The sequence below is a fragment of the Prinia subflava genome, chromosome 20 (genome assembly GCF_021018805.1).
Source record: "Prinia subflava isolate CZ2003 ecotype Zambia chromosome 20, Cam_Psub_1.2, whole genome shotgun sequence".
Taxonomy (NCBI): Eukaryota; Metazoa; Chordata; class Aves; order Passeriformes; family Cisticolidae; genus Prinia; species Prinia subflava.
Window position 1 is genome coordinate 7,479,237 of NC_086266.1, and position 18,143 is coordinate 7,497,379.

The window sequence follows — 18,143 nt, forward strand, 5'->3', positions numbered from 1 at the left end:
CACCCAGAGATGGCTTTGACACAGAGCCCTTCACAAACCCTCCTGCCATGTCACAAACACATCACTCACTCCAAGAGCAGCTGGAGCCCACCCTGCCCGTGGATGTTTCCAGCTCTACACAACGTTCCTGTCCTCCAGGTGAGGCACAGACACACCCTGGAACACACCCCAGCCCTTCCCACAAGAGAAGGGAGTTTGAAATGGGTTTCTTTGGTTTTGGTTTTTGTTTTATGCAAGCAAAGTTAGGAGTAGCTGAATGCCGGGTAGCTGGAAAAGCTGAAACCAAACAAATCACAGCAAAGACAGAAGTTGGCAATCAACTACAGGCAGCAGCAGCATTCCCGGCCATGGAGGGCTCTTCCCCCTGCTGGAGAAGCAAGCCAGGGTGGGAGCAGGCTGCAGGGCAGGGAGGGGGCTCGTCTGAAGCTGAGGAAGCCTCGGTGGTGCTCCTGCTGCCGGAGCACACGCTGGGTGCCTGCGTTCCTGCTTTGGGCGCATTGCCCATCCCAGGCAGATCCTGCACTCCCCTTCCTTCCCTACAGCTCCTTCATAAACCTGGGGAGTGCCAAACGCTGCCAAATGCCTCTGCTGGCCTGCACAGACAGTGGTGTGGAGGAGAGGGGCTCTCCAGGGGAGGTTTGACACGGAGCCGCATTTTGGGGGTGCTGTCCCTGCTGCTCCCTGCTCCCGAGGGACCCCAGGCACGCCCGGGGGAGCAGCATCACTCGGAGAGGTGACCCCAGCACAGCCCCGGCGCCCTCTCCACTGCAAGCAATGCAAGCAAGAGATAAAAGCTCGGCTGGGGGCGTTGCTGAAGCGGGAGGCGAATGTGAAGCTGTGATGTCTGAGGGCTGGGCGAGTCTGCTCCTGAACCTGCTCGAACCGCGGCCCCACAGCAGCCTGCGGGCAGCTCTGCCTCTCCTCTGTCTCGTTCTCTCAGAGCAGAGCTCCTTGGGGTTTGCAGATCTTTCCTGCCCTGCCTGCCTGGTTCCCTCACCCGTGTGGGCCGTGTGCTAGAGCCCTGCTCACTCCTCAGCCCGGCAGGGACCCCAGGGCCCAGAGGAAGAAGGGGCGATCTGGCTGCGGTTGTCCCCAGCACTGCGGCCCCGTGCCTGCGGGACAAGCACCGCTCCCAACCCCTTCTCCTGGTTACAATCGCATTTTTAGGCTACCTGGCAATACAGAGCTCCCCTGCCTTACCTGGGAGATGCCCCTGGGAGTGCAGAGAGCTTTTCGGGGATGACAGCCCCGTTCTTTTCCAGGACAGGACCCTGTGCAGCAGAGCCGGCCGTGGCCGGGCTCCCTCCCCTCAGGCCGGCCCTGCTCTGTTCACAGGCTCCGCTCTGGCCCGGGGCGCTCCCGGCACTGTCTGCCCGCAGGCCCCGGGCTGCGAGCGGGCAAGGACAGCACTGAACCCCGCGCTTGATCCGAGTCCTCTCGGAGCAGCCCCAGGGAGGGCACAAAGGGCGATTTTTCCAGGACTATTCTACTTTTTGGTGGCACACGACTGTCTCGATGGCCACGGGAGCCCCGCCCCGTGCTCAGCCTTGGGAGAAGGGTGACCCCGCTCTGAGGAAAATGATTTAAAATGCCTTCAGATGCCTTTTCACTTATTTTTATTTAATTCCATAAATATTTTCATAAGGCTCAGTGTCTTTACAACACTTTTTTTAACACTTTTTTTTTTGTTTTATACACACAACTTTGACACTTGTTTGACAGGGTCAAACAGTCCAATATAAACAAAATAATAAAACTGGCAAGTGCGGATCAGCTGGGTTACCAAAATCCTTTTTTCTTTTTTTTTTTTTCTTTTTTTTTTTTTTTTTTTTTTTTTGCTCTTACTGTTAAAACCCCAAAAGCACTAAAATATCAGTATTTGGCTTCAAACTAGAATTTTAAAAACCTTTTTTTTTTTTTTTTTTTTAAATTCTCTGCTACAAGTCCCTGTCGTCATAGTGCCTTTAAGCTCCTACAGACTCTTCTTTTCTTCTTAAGGAAAAATAAGCTTGGTGATGCCATGCAGAACTTACAATAGCTACTAAATATACATGTTCCCTGAAATGTAGCTGCAATGAAAAGATGACAGAGCATAAAGAGAACAAAACCAGAAACCCAAAGCACCACAGTGTACTATCAATAACATTGCAATGGATGGCTGGTGCCAATCCAGAAACTGAAACAAATTTCAAATATATTTCTCTATGTAGTATTTTCTATTTACAACTGTTAGATGCACCTAGGTTGGTTCTTGTTTGACTTTTTGGAGAGGGTGGGGAGGCGAAAGTCTTGAATTTAGATCCTCTGTTCTAGTGTCTAGGTTAAGGGTAATGCATGTCATTTACCTAGGGAAGAGGGTTTCTTTTTATTTTTATATATATATATATAGATTCAGCCAGAGAAATACCGTAAACATGTAAGTTTGTTACAACTCTCTTGTTTCTGCATATGGAATGGGAAGTGGGTTCCTCCTGTCTGGCATTGGAATGAAAAGTCTGTATCAGATGCTCAGTCAAGTCACCCCCATCTGCACGGGCGCTGCTGTCACACACACGCTCCAGCCCTGCTCCCTGCTGGGACAGCCACAGCAGGGGCTCAATGGGACCCAGTGCTGGTTCTTCTTTGTGCCAATGCTCCATCTCCTGCAGCACCTTGGCAATTTATGGAGGGGAAGAGCTTTCTTGAAGGCCCGAGAGCCAAGCCCCTCGTCCCTGCGGCCGCAGTGCCAGCGCCAGCACGAGCAGCGCTGCCCCGGGCGGGCTTCCCACTTAACAAAGAAGCTGCGAGTCCAACAAGTGGCCTTGTCAGATCTTGATTTATGATGCAAATAATGGTGTGGCGGTGGTGTTTCTTTTTTCCTAGTGCTGAATATTTAGGAAGCATCTTCTCATAAAAATTATGGATGTCTCATTCTCACTCTCTGAGGCACAAAACAGTAAATGAACAGGCTTAACTAATGTGCTCGTTACTTGTTGGCTTTTTTTTTTTCCCTAAGCAGTTAAAAAGGCAAAAGGAGTAAGTGAAATTTTTATCATGTTGACAACATTTTGGAATCTCTCTCTCTTTCTCTCTCTCTCTCTCTCTGTCTGCCTTTCTCCAGCCATTCAGAAAGAGTAAAACATTTCAGTTAACTGACGAGAACCCATCTCATGCACTGCTTTAAATACCCATTCTGTTAAAGAAACAAAACAATATTTGCTATGTATCCCATATTAAAATCTAGCCATAAAAATGCAAACATACAAAAGAGCATAAAAATAATTTCTGATATAAAACTGGGTTGCTTCCTATTTGGGAATCCTGGCGTTTGCCTACTGCTTGTCACAGAAGGGCCACTCCTCCTCTTCAAAGTACTAATCTGGCTTTGCTGGTTATTGAGTTTCTAGATTATTCAAAAGTATAAGAGAGATTATTTTTGGATTTAAATAAAAATAATGCCATCCTTGTGATATGCCCTGAAATAAAACAGGCTCCATGCAAACAATGAAACCACACTCTCTGCTCTTCCCATTCACTTCCATTTCTTAGGGGCAAAAAAGAAAAAGTATCTCCACACTCTTTGTCCTGGGGTGCTTATGTGCTGGATCAGATTCCAAAGAAAATGACAAATACCGTGATCAATCACTTCATCCCACATTTTCAAAGGAGCTTGCAGAATAGCTCTGCAAAGATTTAAAGTTCATCTTCTAAATCTGGTTAAACAGTCTCATTTGCCCTAGGAAAAAAAAGAAAATCCTCCTCCTGACAATGGTCTGTTTTACAAGCTTAACCGTAAGCTCCTGCACTTGCAAACAAATGTACTTAAGGTTGAAATTGTAGGAGGGGTCTTTAAAAATAGAGCTGTGAATCTCCAGAGGGAGAAAAAGAGAGAGAAAGAGACCTGGAGGGTTGGGCTGTTCCACCCGTCCAGACCCACGGCGCTGACCCTGCGGGAGCCACGGAGGGGCCTGGACTGGACCAGCACCAGCTGGGACTGGGCACAGAACCACGGCCACCCTGCCCAGGCACACCCACGGCTCCTGCAAGCAGGGCAGCTCTCAGCTCCTCGGGGTTCAACCTCAGCTGGGCACTGCCAGGGCTGGGGCGAGGATCCTTCCACTAACGGGGCAGAGCTCGGGGGGACCCGGCCCGGGGTGGGCGCTGGGAGCAGCCACGGGCCTCACTTTTGGGGTCACTGCTCCTACAAATGGGAATTACTGCTTGGTTTGGGTGCTGCTGTGCAGGCTGAGTGTGGCCAAAGGATGGGACCTTAGTTCCTGAAGACAGAAAACTGGCCGCTTGTCGGAGCCTCGGAGCCAATTTTCCTCTCTGCAATGGAGGCATGAAGCCATTGGGTTTTAAGCTTTTATCTTTGCATGGAAAACAAAGATAGGAGTGGGCTTTTCAAGTGTCTCAGCTTGAAAAGAAAATAAATCAAAGATAAGCCCACAGAAACAAAGCAAAAAGAAGAAAAGCCCCCGATTCTCTTTTCTCAGTCTTACTCCGAGTGTGAACAAATCACACCGAATTGAGAAAAAGACAAGTGCTTAAAAAACCGCAAAAGATGAACTGAGGAAAACCCATCTCTGACTTCCTAAACAGCTGCTTGCCCTTCTGCTGGGTTTCACCTGCCCACAGGAGAACAGTTAAAGCCAGAGAAATACTGCGCAGCGGAGCGGGAGCACAGGGAGCACATCCAGACAGGCACGAGTCGGACCGGGGGATGCAGGACGGGGACAGCCCCGGGCAGGGGCTGGGGACAGCCAGGGCAGGGACGGGAGGGAGGGACAGGGAGCACAGACCTCCCAGCACTCCAAAAAAACAAACAACACCCCCCCATAAATAAAATCAAAGAAAATGTACACCGATGTAGTCCATGAGGAAGTTCCATGACGGAGTCACACAAGCGAGAAAGCATTCTGGGATGCAAGTGACGACTTGGATGGAAATGAAGGAAAACAGGAAAAAAAACCCCAACAAAAAGAGATGTCCAACAAATGGAGTAAAATAAAATAAAACAGGTCACATGGTTAGAAATCATTGGTGCTTCCTAGTATCTAGTAGCAGATTACTTCCCAAAAACAACAAAAAAAGTTTTTGGTCCTTCTATATATATACATATATATATATATATAATTATTATTTTTAAAATGTGTGTATACATATATATATGTATATATATTTAGTTGCAACAGTGCTTCTCCGAAAAAAGGTCCATCTATAAATATAATTTTATTTATTTTTATTTTTTAAATTTTAGTTCTTTTAAGTTAAAATTCTCCATCTCTCTAGGTATTATTTTTTGAATGGTGTTAACCTGCTGAAGTTTTGCCAGAATGGTGCCTGGCTGCGTCTGGGTTCGGTGAACTCGAAGACCTGGGACTGGGATATGCCATCTGTCACCATGTATTGTCCCTGATTTAATGGATCCTGGGGTGGTGGGTAGGCTGGAGGAACCGACTTGGAGTAGCTCACACCTGCATCGATGATTGGGGGGAAAAAGAAACAGATCAGTCAAAGAGCAATCGGGTCAGCAGTCGTTCTTCGTCATGCTACTGCTGCTTATTGCTGCTTATCGCTCCTTATCACTCCTTATCGCTCCTTATCGCTCCTCATCGCTCCTCATCGCTCCTTATCGCTCCTCATCGCTCCTCATCGCTCCTTAACCGGGTCCCACAGCCAGGACGTGCAGGGCTGGCCAGTCTCCAGAACGTGCTGCCTGCCTGACCTCTCAGCTCCGAGCTGCCTCCCTACCCAAAGCTCCAAGGCCGGACAGGATCTGTTACTTCTGCCGGGCATGGCTGTGCCCGCCCTGATGGAAAAGTCCTGTGTGAGCGAGGAGAGCCGGGCAGGCCCTGCCCCGCCGAGGCCGGCTCATCCCGCTCCGATTTCCCAGGCCTGCTCCGAGCTCCTGCTCGCCCTCCCTCCCAGCTCTCCCTGCAGAACAGCCTTGCCCCAACACGCCCCGCTGACCAGCCCCGAGCACGGCCCGAGCGCCGCCCGCTCCGCTTCCCGCACGGAACGGAGCGGAGCCGCTGTGGAAGAAGCCCTACCCTGCAGGGATGCGCCTACACAGAGGACAACGCCTCTTTAGGAACAGCTTAGGACTTTTCCATAGGGTTTGTTCTCAATTCACCAGTCTGGTTTCAGCCCAAAAACGGCTGCACACAACGCAGAAAAGGCGGATTCTGCTCAGACCAAACTGGTAGCAGCAATGGATGGACTGGCAAGGCGATGCTTTTAGGTCGAGATGTTCAATTCCCACACAGGTGAGCCACAGCTCCTGTGCAGGAACAGGGAGAGGGGATGCTGCCCTTACAGCTCTCCCACAGAACGAGGGGTAAAGGATGGTGCGTAAAGGGTGGCTCTGGGTGACTGAAGTGGAACAGAAGGGATGTGTGTCACCACCGAAGCACAGCCTACAGGGCACAGTGACACAGTCTGCATGTCCTTCCCCACAAGGACAACCCCTCCTTCAGCCTCGGGGCAGCGGGGCTGGCTGGAAACCACGACTGCAGGAAGGAGAGAGGAGCAGGGCTGTGGAGCAGCTTGCTGTAAGCTCTGGCCATCTCTGGATCATGCAGAACTGCTCTTCCTTCTGCGGGAGGGGGCCGTCGCCTCCCCGGGCTTTAACCACAGCAGCCAGGCCACTGTCCCCCAGCAGCTCAGTGTCCTCATCTGGACAGCGTGGCATCCCCCACCTACCTCACAGGAGGGTTGTGAAGCTAAATTAATTAATGTTTGTAAAACACTTTGAGATCCTCGGCTGGGAAGGTGCTGGAGAAGGCAAAATACGGTGATTAGCGCCCAGGTACCAGAGCAAGGTGTGCACAGCAATGCGGCTCCGAGCACACACAGACACACCAGCGCTGGCCGGGCACGGACGGCGGCACACGACGGGCACTGACACAGAGGGAAACCTCACGGGGGCACCCACAGAGCTCACCACAAAGCTTGGCCAGGTGCTGCTTGCTCAGGCAGGACCTCTTTGGGGCAGGAGCTAAAGCGTGTCCTTAGGGAAGAGAATTGAGTCGCCTCTCCCTGCTACAGAATTTACTGATCTAGGGTGAAAATCCTCAAAAGGTTCAGACCAAATGGAGATGTCTTGAGTATGTCTATCTGATTTCTCCTTCTTTACTGTGTTTTGTGGAGTTCTCTGTCCACTGTAGAGAATAACCAAGGTTATTCCTCACAGTGGGCAAAAACCACTCTGCGATTCACACTCATTAACAAATTCATCACAATTAGTATTTCAAACTTACTTGGAAAGATCGACCTGGAGATGTTCTCCACCTGCATGCTGGAATGGTTACTCATCAATGACTTCTCTACTCTGTCTTCCCCAGCTCCTGTCTCCCACCTGCCGAGCCGAGGGCAGCCCCAGAGCTGTGCTGGGGTCACCCCTGGGCAGGGGCAGCTGCAGGAAACCTGGCACAACTTCTGCACCACCCTGGTTGGCACAGAACTCCAAGGAACAGCTTGGATTTCAACCACTGTGTGACTGAAACCCACAAGAGCAGGGCACTGAGCTCTCCTCTACCCACCTCTCCCATCCCTTCTCCTGGCACTGTCCTGCTGTGAGCTGCCCATCTCCAGGCTGGCCAGTGAGACCAACTGCAGAGGGCAAACTCCAGCCCTGAGCCCATCCGGGAATGTCAACCTTCTCCTGGAGGCCAATTTTCCCAGCAGAGACTGGAGAGGGATTTTAGGATCTGTGGGAATGTTAGGATCTGTTACAGGTGCTTACATGGCTAGAGGGCTAGAGTTGGGAAATAAATCTGCTTTGGCTCTCAGATTGACCAGGAATTATCTCAAAGGCAAACGGTCCTTGTGCCACTAAAATTACTCATGTTCTACAACAGAAGAGCTGTGAATCTAAAGCTGTTACTGGAGGGGCCACAGAAATTGTTTTTAACTCTGGAAGTCTTTAAAGCCACCTTGCTTTAGTGACATGGTCCCATGGCTTTGGCATCCTGTGGCTGGGCTCTTTACTGCCTCTAAACCAATTTGGGGAGGGTGAACTAATGTATTTTAATGATGATACAAAATGCTGGGAAATCTCCTGGATCAGCAGAATGCTGTGCACTTGGAAAGCTGAAGAAGTAGAGAAAGGCCAGTCTGCTGATGTCCACTGACAGAGATGGAGTGGCTGCAAGGATTGGAATCCACAGTCTGTCTTCTTCAAAAGGGGAAAGGACAGGCTCCCCTGGCCAGATCACCACCAAACCCTGTTCAGTTCTTTCCCAAAACTCCTGAAAAATGTCCTGTCCTTGCTTGAAACACACCCATGCACAGCTTGCCCCTTCCCTCAGTAAAGCTGCTCTTCCCACAGTTGTACATGTGGCCTGTGGATTTGGGCTACTGGAATCAACATCTGGGCTGGATGAATGCCAACAGCTCCTGGCAGGTTCCACCTGCATCTTCCAGCAGCTGAAGGTTTCACATTTCTCTTACTTATCCCATGGCCTGAGGGATCAAACCTGTGGATCTCAAGGACATGCAGCGTTGTGTGGGACATGCAAATAAAACCATTGTGCTCTGGTAATTACAGAATGCATCTCCTTACAGCACTTTGCCATAGCCTCAGGTGTCCCAAGAATGACTTCTCCATGTTCTGGAAAACAGAAACTGGGAGGGGAAGATTCACCTAATCTGGACATCTTCAAATCCTAAGAAAGAGCAATTCTGGAAAAGTCTGGCAGGCAGGTATTTTTCTGTTCTGAAGTGTTTTTTTTCCTCATCAGAACTCGGTGCCATCGTGCAAAATTGTCTCTTGAGGGACATTTTTTTAATATGCAAAGCCATAACTCCGCTGCAATTCACCAGGAAGAAACGAGCAAAGCTCTTTTCCAAGGCAATTTTGGGTAGCGTGGCGAGCGGAATTCAAAGCACAAAGGGAAGAATCGATGGATAAGCAACGATTTCCAGGCACAGCGGCCAACTCCACCCCACGGGCAGAGCTGGAGCTCCTTCTGCTGGTCCGTGCCTCATTCTGCAGCGCGGCTGCAGCTGCACCCAGGGATCGCTCCCAGGGCGGGGCTCGGGAGAGCTGCTCAAGAAAATTCCCAGATTCAGAATCTGGCTAGACAAAACTGGTGAGAGATGCTGCGCTGTCACTTGAAATAATGTCTTTTTATAGCACCAGGCAACGTCACTTGGAGCCTTTCGGATTTCTCAGCTCAGAAGGAAACAATTAAAAAGATTTAAAACTGTCTCGTTTTTCCCTTCTAGGTTGAGGGTGGGGGGGTTGAGGTTTGGGGTTTTTTTCAAAGTGTCTCTTCTCTTTGAGGTTACGACACGATTTGAGCAGCACGTGGAGCATGCTGGTAACCCACAGGCAGTGCACAGGGACTCGTGCAGACGGATCACCCAGCAGGACACGGCCCCTCCCGGGCTCACACACACAGACACGGGAACACGCACATCTCCTCCACATAACCATGGAAACTTGCCTTACAAGCTGTTCACTCCATCCTCCACCTAGGAGATTTTAGCTTATCCTTTGATCAGCTGTTATTGCCCGGGCTCTGCCCCCACCGTGCTGTCCAGGTCTCACGCTGCTCATTAGCCAGAGCTGGGGAGGTGACAGTGACATCGCCACCCCTGCTGGCAGCTCTGCCCTGGCCAGTGCTGCCCAAGGAACCTTCCAGCTCCCCCAGAGCTCAACAGCAGCTCAGCCAACTTGCATCCTTCAGGAAATGCTCAAAACCCCCACAAATCCAGTTTCCTCCTAAATATCATAACCCCCACATGTGGGGCAGCCAGGGACATGCCTCCAGAGCACTAATTGTTGTATGGTTAATTACTCCTGTCACAGCAACGAGTTTAAGTTAAAGAAGTGAGCACAACTGGCTGGGTGGGTGCAGCCCTTTGCCCTCTTCAGCACATTTCAACAGAGGATCTCAAAGCACTGCCCCACCACTCCCTGGGCCACCAGCAGGGCTGGCAAAGGACAGCCCTGCACGCTGTCCCCGAGGTGAGGATGCAGCTGTGAACAGGAACCCTCTGCCTCCCCAGGCACTCCTGACCAGCTGCATTTCCTCCCTTTACACCTCCCTGCTCAACCACCCAGCTCTCACTTGGCTGCATTTGCCCAGCTGCAGAGGAGTTTCAGTGGTGCCCCAGCCACGGCTCTTTACACAGGCAGGATCTCACTCCAGGCCCTGGTATTCCCAGGGATGGCACCAGTGAGGAGAACATGCCTTGGCTCCCTTGTCTAACCACGAACCTCCCTTCTCTGTTCAGGAGGGAGAGGGCTGGCTGCAGCTTGAGAAATGCAGGAGGAAACAGTCATCTCATGTCCTGATGTTCCCCAGACAACCACAGCATCTACCTACACACGCTGAGCTAACCCGACCCTCTGGAGTCTATTTATCAAGTCTGCTGCTGCAGCCTGATGTCATTAGAGCAGACATTAAGATAATGATTCCTCGTGTGATAAGAAAAGCTAATCGAGGCAAGATGGAATAAATGACACTGGGGCTTTATCCATCAGAGCTGGGTGAGAACTGATTTCTGCCATTCTGTGTTTGTACAGCCCCCCTCTCCTCCAGCACCCTGCAGGCTGATCACACAGCTCAGTTCAGCTCTGGAATGGTACTACAGCCTCTGGGGAGCAACTCTTTCCTAAAACCCCTCACCAAACTCGAGGTGCAGGACTATGTGGGCTCACAAACGTATTTCAGTGGGAATCTCAACATGTCACTGATGTCATCACCCTGGCTCTTCCCACGAGGGCCATTAACGTCCCACCAAAAAACTGCTCTGGGGGGCTTACTCAGTGTCACCAGAACCACCCACAGAGGCCCCCCAGATGAGGGGTTATTCCTGATTTGCCTTAGCTGGTAAAAACCTTTTTAATTTAGCTGGTTTGGATTGTTTCAATTAAATCTGACTGATTCCTGGAGGATGCTGAGGACTCCAGCTGCATTCCAGATGCCATCGGTGGGAGGGTGCTGTGGACCCACAGCACAGAGAGCTGGTAGGGTCTGGATTTTACAAATGGGGTAAGCTCCGAGATTGCCCTGGATCTGTGGGGAAATACCACTGACAACACCATCAGCTCCCTTCTTTCACCTCCTGTGCTGCCAAGAGAGGGAAGTGACCCTGATTATCCGAAAATGCAAATGCCCCTCTTTGTTTTCAAGCAGTTGGGCTGTGGTTGCTCAGGCTCCTGCAATCCCCCGAGGCTGTGCCTACACATGTGAATCGATGGGGAAACACGACAGGGCCACGTCAATCTTATCAGCAAGGAGGATGCAATAAATGGGATTAAACAGCCCAGAGAACCACGGGAGGGATCCTGGTCAGCCCCGTCCTGCCCAGCTCTGCTGTGCAGAGTTGCTGGAGAGCCTCAAGTGCAGAAGTGTGGGAAGTCAGAGAAGCTGCTGCTTGTCTGGGTCAGGGTTTTTATGACATAGTTGGCTGTGAGCTCAAGTGATCAGAAAGGAATAAATTAACAGGAAAATCCAGTGATTCAGAGGGTGTTTGGTGACAGGCCAAGGCAGTTCATGCTGGCTGATGATTTAACTCCTGCTGGGATTCCATGGCTGAGTGTTCACGGGCAGGTTTAGTGACAGCATCTTTCTCAGGTGATGCTGACTGAATCTCTGCTTCCCTCATCCCAAAGACTTGTCAGGGCTGAAGGCACCTCCTGGGGAAAGTGTGCACAGGGCAGGGAGAGGAGCTGGATGTGGGGCTCAAGAGCTCTCCTGAGCTGAAACACGCCCAGCTCACACTAAGGCCACTTCTTTAAATCTCAACAGACATCTTCTTTCCAAAAGTGGGAAGTGAGAATGGAGTCTCCTTCCTGGAAGGGCCTGTAATTCCTGACACCATTGGCTGGCAGCTGCTAGGAATATGAACAAACATCCCTTCTATGGACAGGCTGTCCTGCAAGGGGCTTGCTGTGGATAGAGCTGGGGATCAGAGAGGGACTGAGGGTTCCTTCAGGCTGCAAACACCAACCCTTGGAGGGGGGATCACAAACGGCCAGGGAACAGAAGCCCCCCATGGAGAGAGGCACTCTACCAGCTTCCATTTCCAAATGCTTAGAAATGGAAAAATGACCCTGGATGAACCTTTGTCTACATTAGGAATGGATTGGAGACCCATAAGGGATCCATTTTCTGGGCAGTTTCCACTCCCTTAGTCAGTGACAGGCACGGTGCTGGCACAGAGGCCAGTGCCACCCTTATGTCCCTTGGTGGGACCCAGGCTCTGCACAGAACCTGCCCTCCTGCCTGGCTGCAGGTGTTTTCCTAAGATAAAACAAATAAATTTCTCCCTTTACTTCACTATTTTCAGGAGACACCAGACTGAATTCTGAGTTCCCACACTGCCACTGAAGGAAGCTGAAGGGCAGCAACCAAGAAGCAGAATCTCCAACAATCAGTGCAAAAGGCAAACAGCAGCAACCAGCCCTTTTCTCTATCAGCGAGGTGCAGAGCCAGCACTACCCATTCCCTGGATGCCTAATGGACTTAAAGAAGGCCAAAAATTGGTTTAATGCTGTCTTAAGGCACCTGGTCTAATAGGGTTACGTTTTGCCCAATCCAATAAGGAGTGCAAATCCTGGGATATTGCCCATCATTAAGTGGGTCTGGCAGGGAGCCTGGCCCTGCCAGCATTGCTGGGCACACCTGAGAGCCACGAGGAGCTGCTGCCCCACACAGCACCCTCAGCTGGGCATCAAATACTCCTTCAAACACTCGCAGAGTGTTCTCACTGCATCACCTGGATCAAGGTCCTGTTCTCTGAAGAGCAGAGCTGTAAGGTTTCATCTGCTGCTCTCAGCTGCTCTCCCCCTCTCCTGCTGCAGCCAGCAGAGGTTTAAATGCCTCCCTCTCAAACACATGCCAGCCATCTCCAGAGCAATACTTCTGGGAGGTGTGGTACAACAGTGCATGAAATAAGCAGCAGTTTATACTATTTGAAAAATGTTTTTCTGCTTCACCTCTAACAAAGTTGATTGCATTTTCCATTTCACCTCCTTCACGGCTTTTCTCTCTTCCTTAAGTGTTCTGTGACAGGGGAATTACCATGGTTTCCCATTTAAGAGGTGCAGGGAACAAGTGAGATAATCTAGGAACAAGTCTGTAATAGGCATCCTGTGACACAGGAGCTGGGCTGGCAGCACCTCGAGCTGTCAAGCGCTGCTGCAGCCATTGGGATCATCCTGCATTTAAATAAATAAATACTTCTATTGAATACAGCGACCTGATCCTCCCTCTGAAGGGCTTCCCTGCTTTTCAGGTGCAGCTGATGCTCCAAAAGCAGCTCCAAGCCCTTTCCAACACTCCTGTGGTGATGCAGGAGGGCAGAGGCAGCAGCAGCCCCTGGCACGGGCACACCTGCAGCCCCAAGTGCTGCCAAGGTCTTGGCAAAATAAAATGTTGTCAATATCTGTAAAATGCACAGGGTAAGGTTTAAAAGATCAGTCCCCAAAAGGCAGCTCTCAGGAGTTTCCTCCTACCTCCCTCCTCTGAGCAGTGCCAGCAGCTCCCTGCTCGGGCAGCCTTGCACCTCTCATTGGGTCTTGGGCACAAGACAAACTACAGAATAACAGAACTAGGAGTTCTCAGTGTCAATATTTAATTTAATCAACCTAAGACTGGGCTATGATCACCACAGTGTAGGGCAAAGCATACAGAGCTACTGTTTTAATGACCCTGTTTGTTGTTTTTCAGATTTCACATCCTAAAACCAACCAGGCTGTGCTTAACTCGGTGCTGGGGTGTGACTGAACTTCTGTCTGGCTCGAGGACTTAATCCCATAAAAAGAACTGCCAGTGCCACAGCCTAAGCTCATTCTTCACTACAGAAATGCTGACTGCTGTTTTAGGAGCTAATGAATTTCATAGTCCGAGAAGCCCGAGATAACAACCCCTCCTTTTTCATCTCAGAGAGAAAGAGAGAGAAAGACAAAGAGAGCAGACAGAGAGCAATTGCTGTGTGAGACACAAGCCCTGTCAGGCAGATTGTATTTGTCAGGATGCAAGTCCAGTGATTTACATGGGAATACTGGCAGGCATGCTCAGGCACCTCTGAACTGTGTCACTTACTGGCTGAACAGCACAATTATTAATTAATACCTCTATTAATTAATAACAGAATGAACTGAACAGCTAGCAATAACTGGACCTGGTTTTGTCATGGCAGTCATGCAAGTCAGGCTCTCTCACTGTGCAGTTCCACGAGCCCTGGGGATGCTCCTGGGCTGAGGGACAGACATGCAGGTGCTGAGGGGCTGTGCCAGGGCACGGGGACAGCGTGAGGCACCTGGCCCTGCTCTGGGCGTGCACACTCTGAGCTTAGGACACCTGGCCAGGAGTTTTTAAAGAACATCTCAGGAGACAACAGAAGAAGTTAGTAGAGAGGAGAAGACTGATGACAATGGAGAGACACAGCAAACCAAGGAGTTCACAGCTGGCCTGGCAAACCACTCCTGGACCAGCAAAGCCAGTAGACAACACACAGGTGAGGCAGAAAGCAAAGAGCTCTTTCAACTTCTGCAAAACCCCCAGAACACCTGCACAGAGCGGGGACCAACCTGCCTGCACCTGACCTGAGCCAAGCCTTGAGGAGCTCTCTCAAACCCCACTTGCAGGCCTACTTGTGCTATGGTACTTTGGTAACAAATCAATACATCCATGACTGTGTGAAGCTTTGGAGAATTTGAGGAACGACCTCTCTGACCTTCCCTCTGTGTTGAGTATTTCCAAACCTGTAGCTGCAAGAGTTATTGCGAGAGAGAATTAACACTGGCTGTGGCCAGTTGAGACTCTGGTTGCAGCCTGCCTGGCTGGGGAAATGAATCTGACATTCCAGAGGTACAATGTCTTTACTAAAACACTTTATTTCCTAGAGTTGAAGCTACTGTGCTGTCTTGAAAAAGTTACAGGCAGCCCCAGGAAACAAGAGTGTCCCTTTCCTTTCCAGCAGCAGGAAAGGGGTACTCCCTCCCCAGTTCCAGCATTTTAGGGTTTTTTGTTTGTTGGTTGGTTTTTTTGCTAATGGGAGACTTTGGGAATTAGCAGAACCTCTACACACCTCCGCACTCACTCCCATTTCAGCCTGAGATAAACAACTGAGATAGATTTCTGCCCCCAGGGACAGCTTCTGGACATCAGACTGGAGACACGAGTTCAAATTCATCTCTGGTGCAGTTCCACTGGCTTTCAACCACCTTCGACCAGAGATTAATTTGGCCCACAGATACATTAAGGAAGGATACAAAGCACAAACGGTATTTGATATAAAAAGAGAAGGGAGGGGGAAGTTGAGGGGATGCTGGATCCTAACCCAGCAGGATTCAGCCCAGCCCGCTCCACCCTCACATCACCAGGCACAGAGCGTGTTGCCGGTTACCTTTTTGCTTACTGACTTTCTTTACTGTCATTGCCGCTTGCCGCTTTTGATTCTCAGAAATTTCAAAGCCTGGAAAAGGGAACACGGCAAACACAATTCAGAAGGTTGCTCACAAAGCCTCGTTTCCTTTTGGGGAGGGGGGTGCTCTGCACTGTTTCCAAACACGGAATGCTCTGAGTGTTCTACTGAAAAGCAACTCTTCCTTGGCCTCCTCCTAATCTCACTTGTGCAGGGGCTGGATGAAAAGTAAGATTAGAGCCACTTTTATTTATACAGTGTCATAAATAATGCTCTATGCTTTAGAGCTGAGCAACAAGCTGAGCCTGGACTGACACTGGTCACAGTCAGCTTTGGGGCTGGTGCAAGGGAAGGGCTCTCACTGCCTTTGCTGCCTCCCCTCTGCATGAAACGTCCTTAAGCAGAGCAGGAGGATGCAGCCAGGAGACCCTGAAGGTGAATGGCCAAAGCCTTCCCTCTCCCACACACCCATGGAGCTCCAGGCTTGAGATATGGGCAGCATTTGTTTACTGAGGGCCAAAAAGAGCAGTAACTGAAATTAGGAACGAGACCTATTTATGACTAGGAGAGCAACCAAGGACATGACAACAAGGTTGAACTGTAATTCTACCACAAAGAAAATGTGGGCTCCTCCACCCATTGGGGCTAAATTAAACACTACCAACAACCTCCTTTCAGATTCATTTCCACATTCCTCACCTATCTTTTCATCTTCTTTTACCATCTTCCTCTCTTCTCTGAAAGCTCTAAGCCATCGTAACTTCTCCTCCAGTTTCTTGGCAAAGAATAAGTGCATTTCCTCAGTCTCCTTGTTATGCAGTTTGAAGGCATTCTTCATGCTGACATTGAAGTCATCATCTCTCCCATCTTCTATATCCACCACTTCATATTTATCCATGTCTATGCGCCCTTTGTAATACAGGATATCCCTTCGGATCAGATCCTGCAGAGAAAGGGAGACAGGGACCATGGTGAGATCTCATGGAGAGCCTGAGCCCAGCAGGGAATTCCTGGGAGAGCTGAGGAAGAGAAAGTGATGGTGAAATCTGGCCAGATCCTTCAATTCCTGGGAGAGCTGAGGGAGAGAGAGAAGTGATGGTGAAATCTGGCCAGATCCTTCAGTTCCTGGGAGAGCTGAGGAAAAGAGAGAAGTGATGGTGAATCCTGCTCAGATCCTTCAGTTCCTGGGAGAGCTGAGGAAATGAGAGAAGTGATGGTGAAACCTGCTCAGATCCTTCAGTTCCTGGGAGAGCTGAGGGAGAGAGAGAAGTGATGGTGAAACCTGGCCTGATCCCCCCAACCTCACCTGCTCTGAACCCATCTCTTGCTGGCCAAACAGGCCAGACCACGGGCAGACAAAAACAAACCACACATGCCTGAGCTGCAAAGTTCAGTCTGTAGGCACAACAAAATGCTTCGAGTAGGTGACAAGTTCCAGCATTTCCACATGGGAGGTTCTGCTCCACAGGGTGAGAAATGTGAGGCACAGGCCCACCAGGGGCCCCCAGCAGCACTCAGGAGCCATCAGTGCTCTGGCAGCACAGGATGCCCACTCCAGACCTGTTTTCCACACACATTCCCACACCCAGGGCGGGCTGGTCTCTGGCCCTTCTCCTTGGGGCCCATTTCCCATTCCAACACTGCTGAGACACCACCCTGATTGTCAGCTCACAGCACTCCCAACCTACCTCTGCTCTCATTCCACCCTGGATTTAACCACTTGATCCAGCTTTGCTTTTTTTCTTTTTCTCTCCTTGGTAATCATAACCTTTTCAACCAAACCTGTTCATGCTCACCTCCTTCCTCAGTTGGTTATTCCCTGTTTTTCAGCAACAGCTCATTTCTTTGTGTTGGGAAGGGAAAAGTAAATTCCCCATTGGCCCCATATCTCTGTGCCTGTTATCTCAGATAACAGGAGATGATCGTCAGAAAACAGAATATTAATTCTCCAGTCATGGCAACACAAGGTGATTCAATTTATGTAAAACCAAATTCAGCAACACACAATCAAGATTCCCTTCCTCTAGCCACTCTCTAAAGCAATATTTAAGTATATTAAATCAATTTAACCTAAATACCTTTGGATTTTTCAGCATGCCCAAAAGATAAATGCTATGTCAAAGGATTCATTTGAGAGGAAAAATGAAGGCAATGTACAGCGCTTTTTTTATTGAAATAATATTTAACAGTGAGGCTTTTTCAAGATAAGCAGCAGGTACTATTTTAAACAAATTAATCTTGGAAAATAAACTCTACATCATAATGATTTAGCAAACTTGCTCATGAATCTGCCAGACAGTATTAACTATCACAAGACTGGCCAGAAGCTCACAGGCTTTAAATCCTGACTGCTTTGGAATACCCTGGGTGGGGTGGGGGTGGAATTCCATTAACAAATATCTTGTACAAAAACCTTCCTCTGGTGTAGGCCTGAAATAGTGCTAGTCCAAAACGTAAGAAAAAGCTATTTCAGGCTGAACAGGCAGGAGAAAATCTTTTCAGTCTCGTCCCAACTTAGGCAATCGGTTCTTTCCCTCAGTGCTGTGGAAAGGCTGCCAGAGCCCCACGGAGCCTGATCAATCAGGTCAATACCACACAGGGAGTTAATGGGAGGCCGGGCCTTGTTCTTAGAGAGAACATTTATCTGCACCACGTTCTCAAAAAACCCTGATACCAAACCTCACAGGAAGGAGGATGCACTCCTTAAATCCGCTGCACAGCATTCCCCTTCCCCCTGCTGCTGAGAGCCTCCAGAACCAACCCCAACAGACCCTGCT

The 18,143-nt window shown here is 49.8% G+C and overlaps 1 protein-coding gene across 4 annotated transcripts in view; it reads right to left on the reverse strand.

Moving 5' to 3' along the window:
* Positions 1 to 1,599: 1,599 nt before the first annotated feature.
* Positions 1,600 to 18,143, reverse strand: part of ARHGEF9 (Cdc42 guanine nucleotide exchange factor 9) — a 192,449-nt gene continuing 175,905 nt past the window's right edge. For 3 of the 4 annotated variants that reach the window (XM_063416580.1, XM_063416583.1, XM_063416584.1), the window contains 3 exons: positions 16,066 to 16,309; positions 15,349 to 15,417; positions 1,600 to 5,456 (listed from right to left, as the gene is read on the reverse strand). In XM_063416580.1, the coding sequence (XP_063272650.1) occupies positions 5,275 to 5,456; positions 15,349 to 15,417; positions 16,066 to 16,309 (495 nt within the window). In that variant the 3' untranslated portion in view covers positions 1,600 to 5,274. The remainder of the gene's footprint in view (positions 5,457 to 15,348; positions 15,418 to 16,065; positions 16,310 to 18,143) is intronic. The other variant, XM_063416581.1, reaches the window with a different exon arrangement.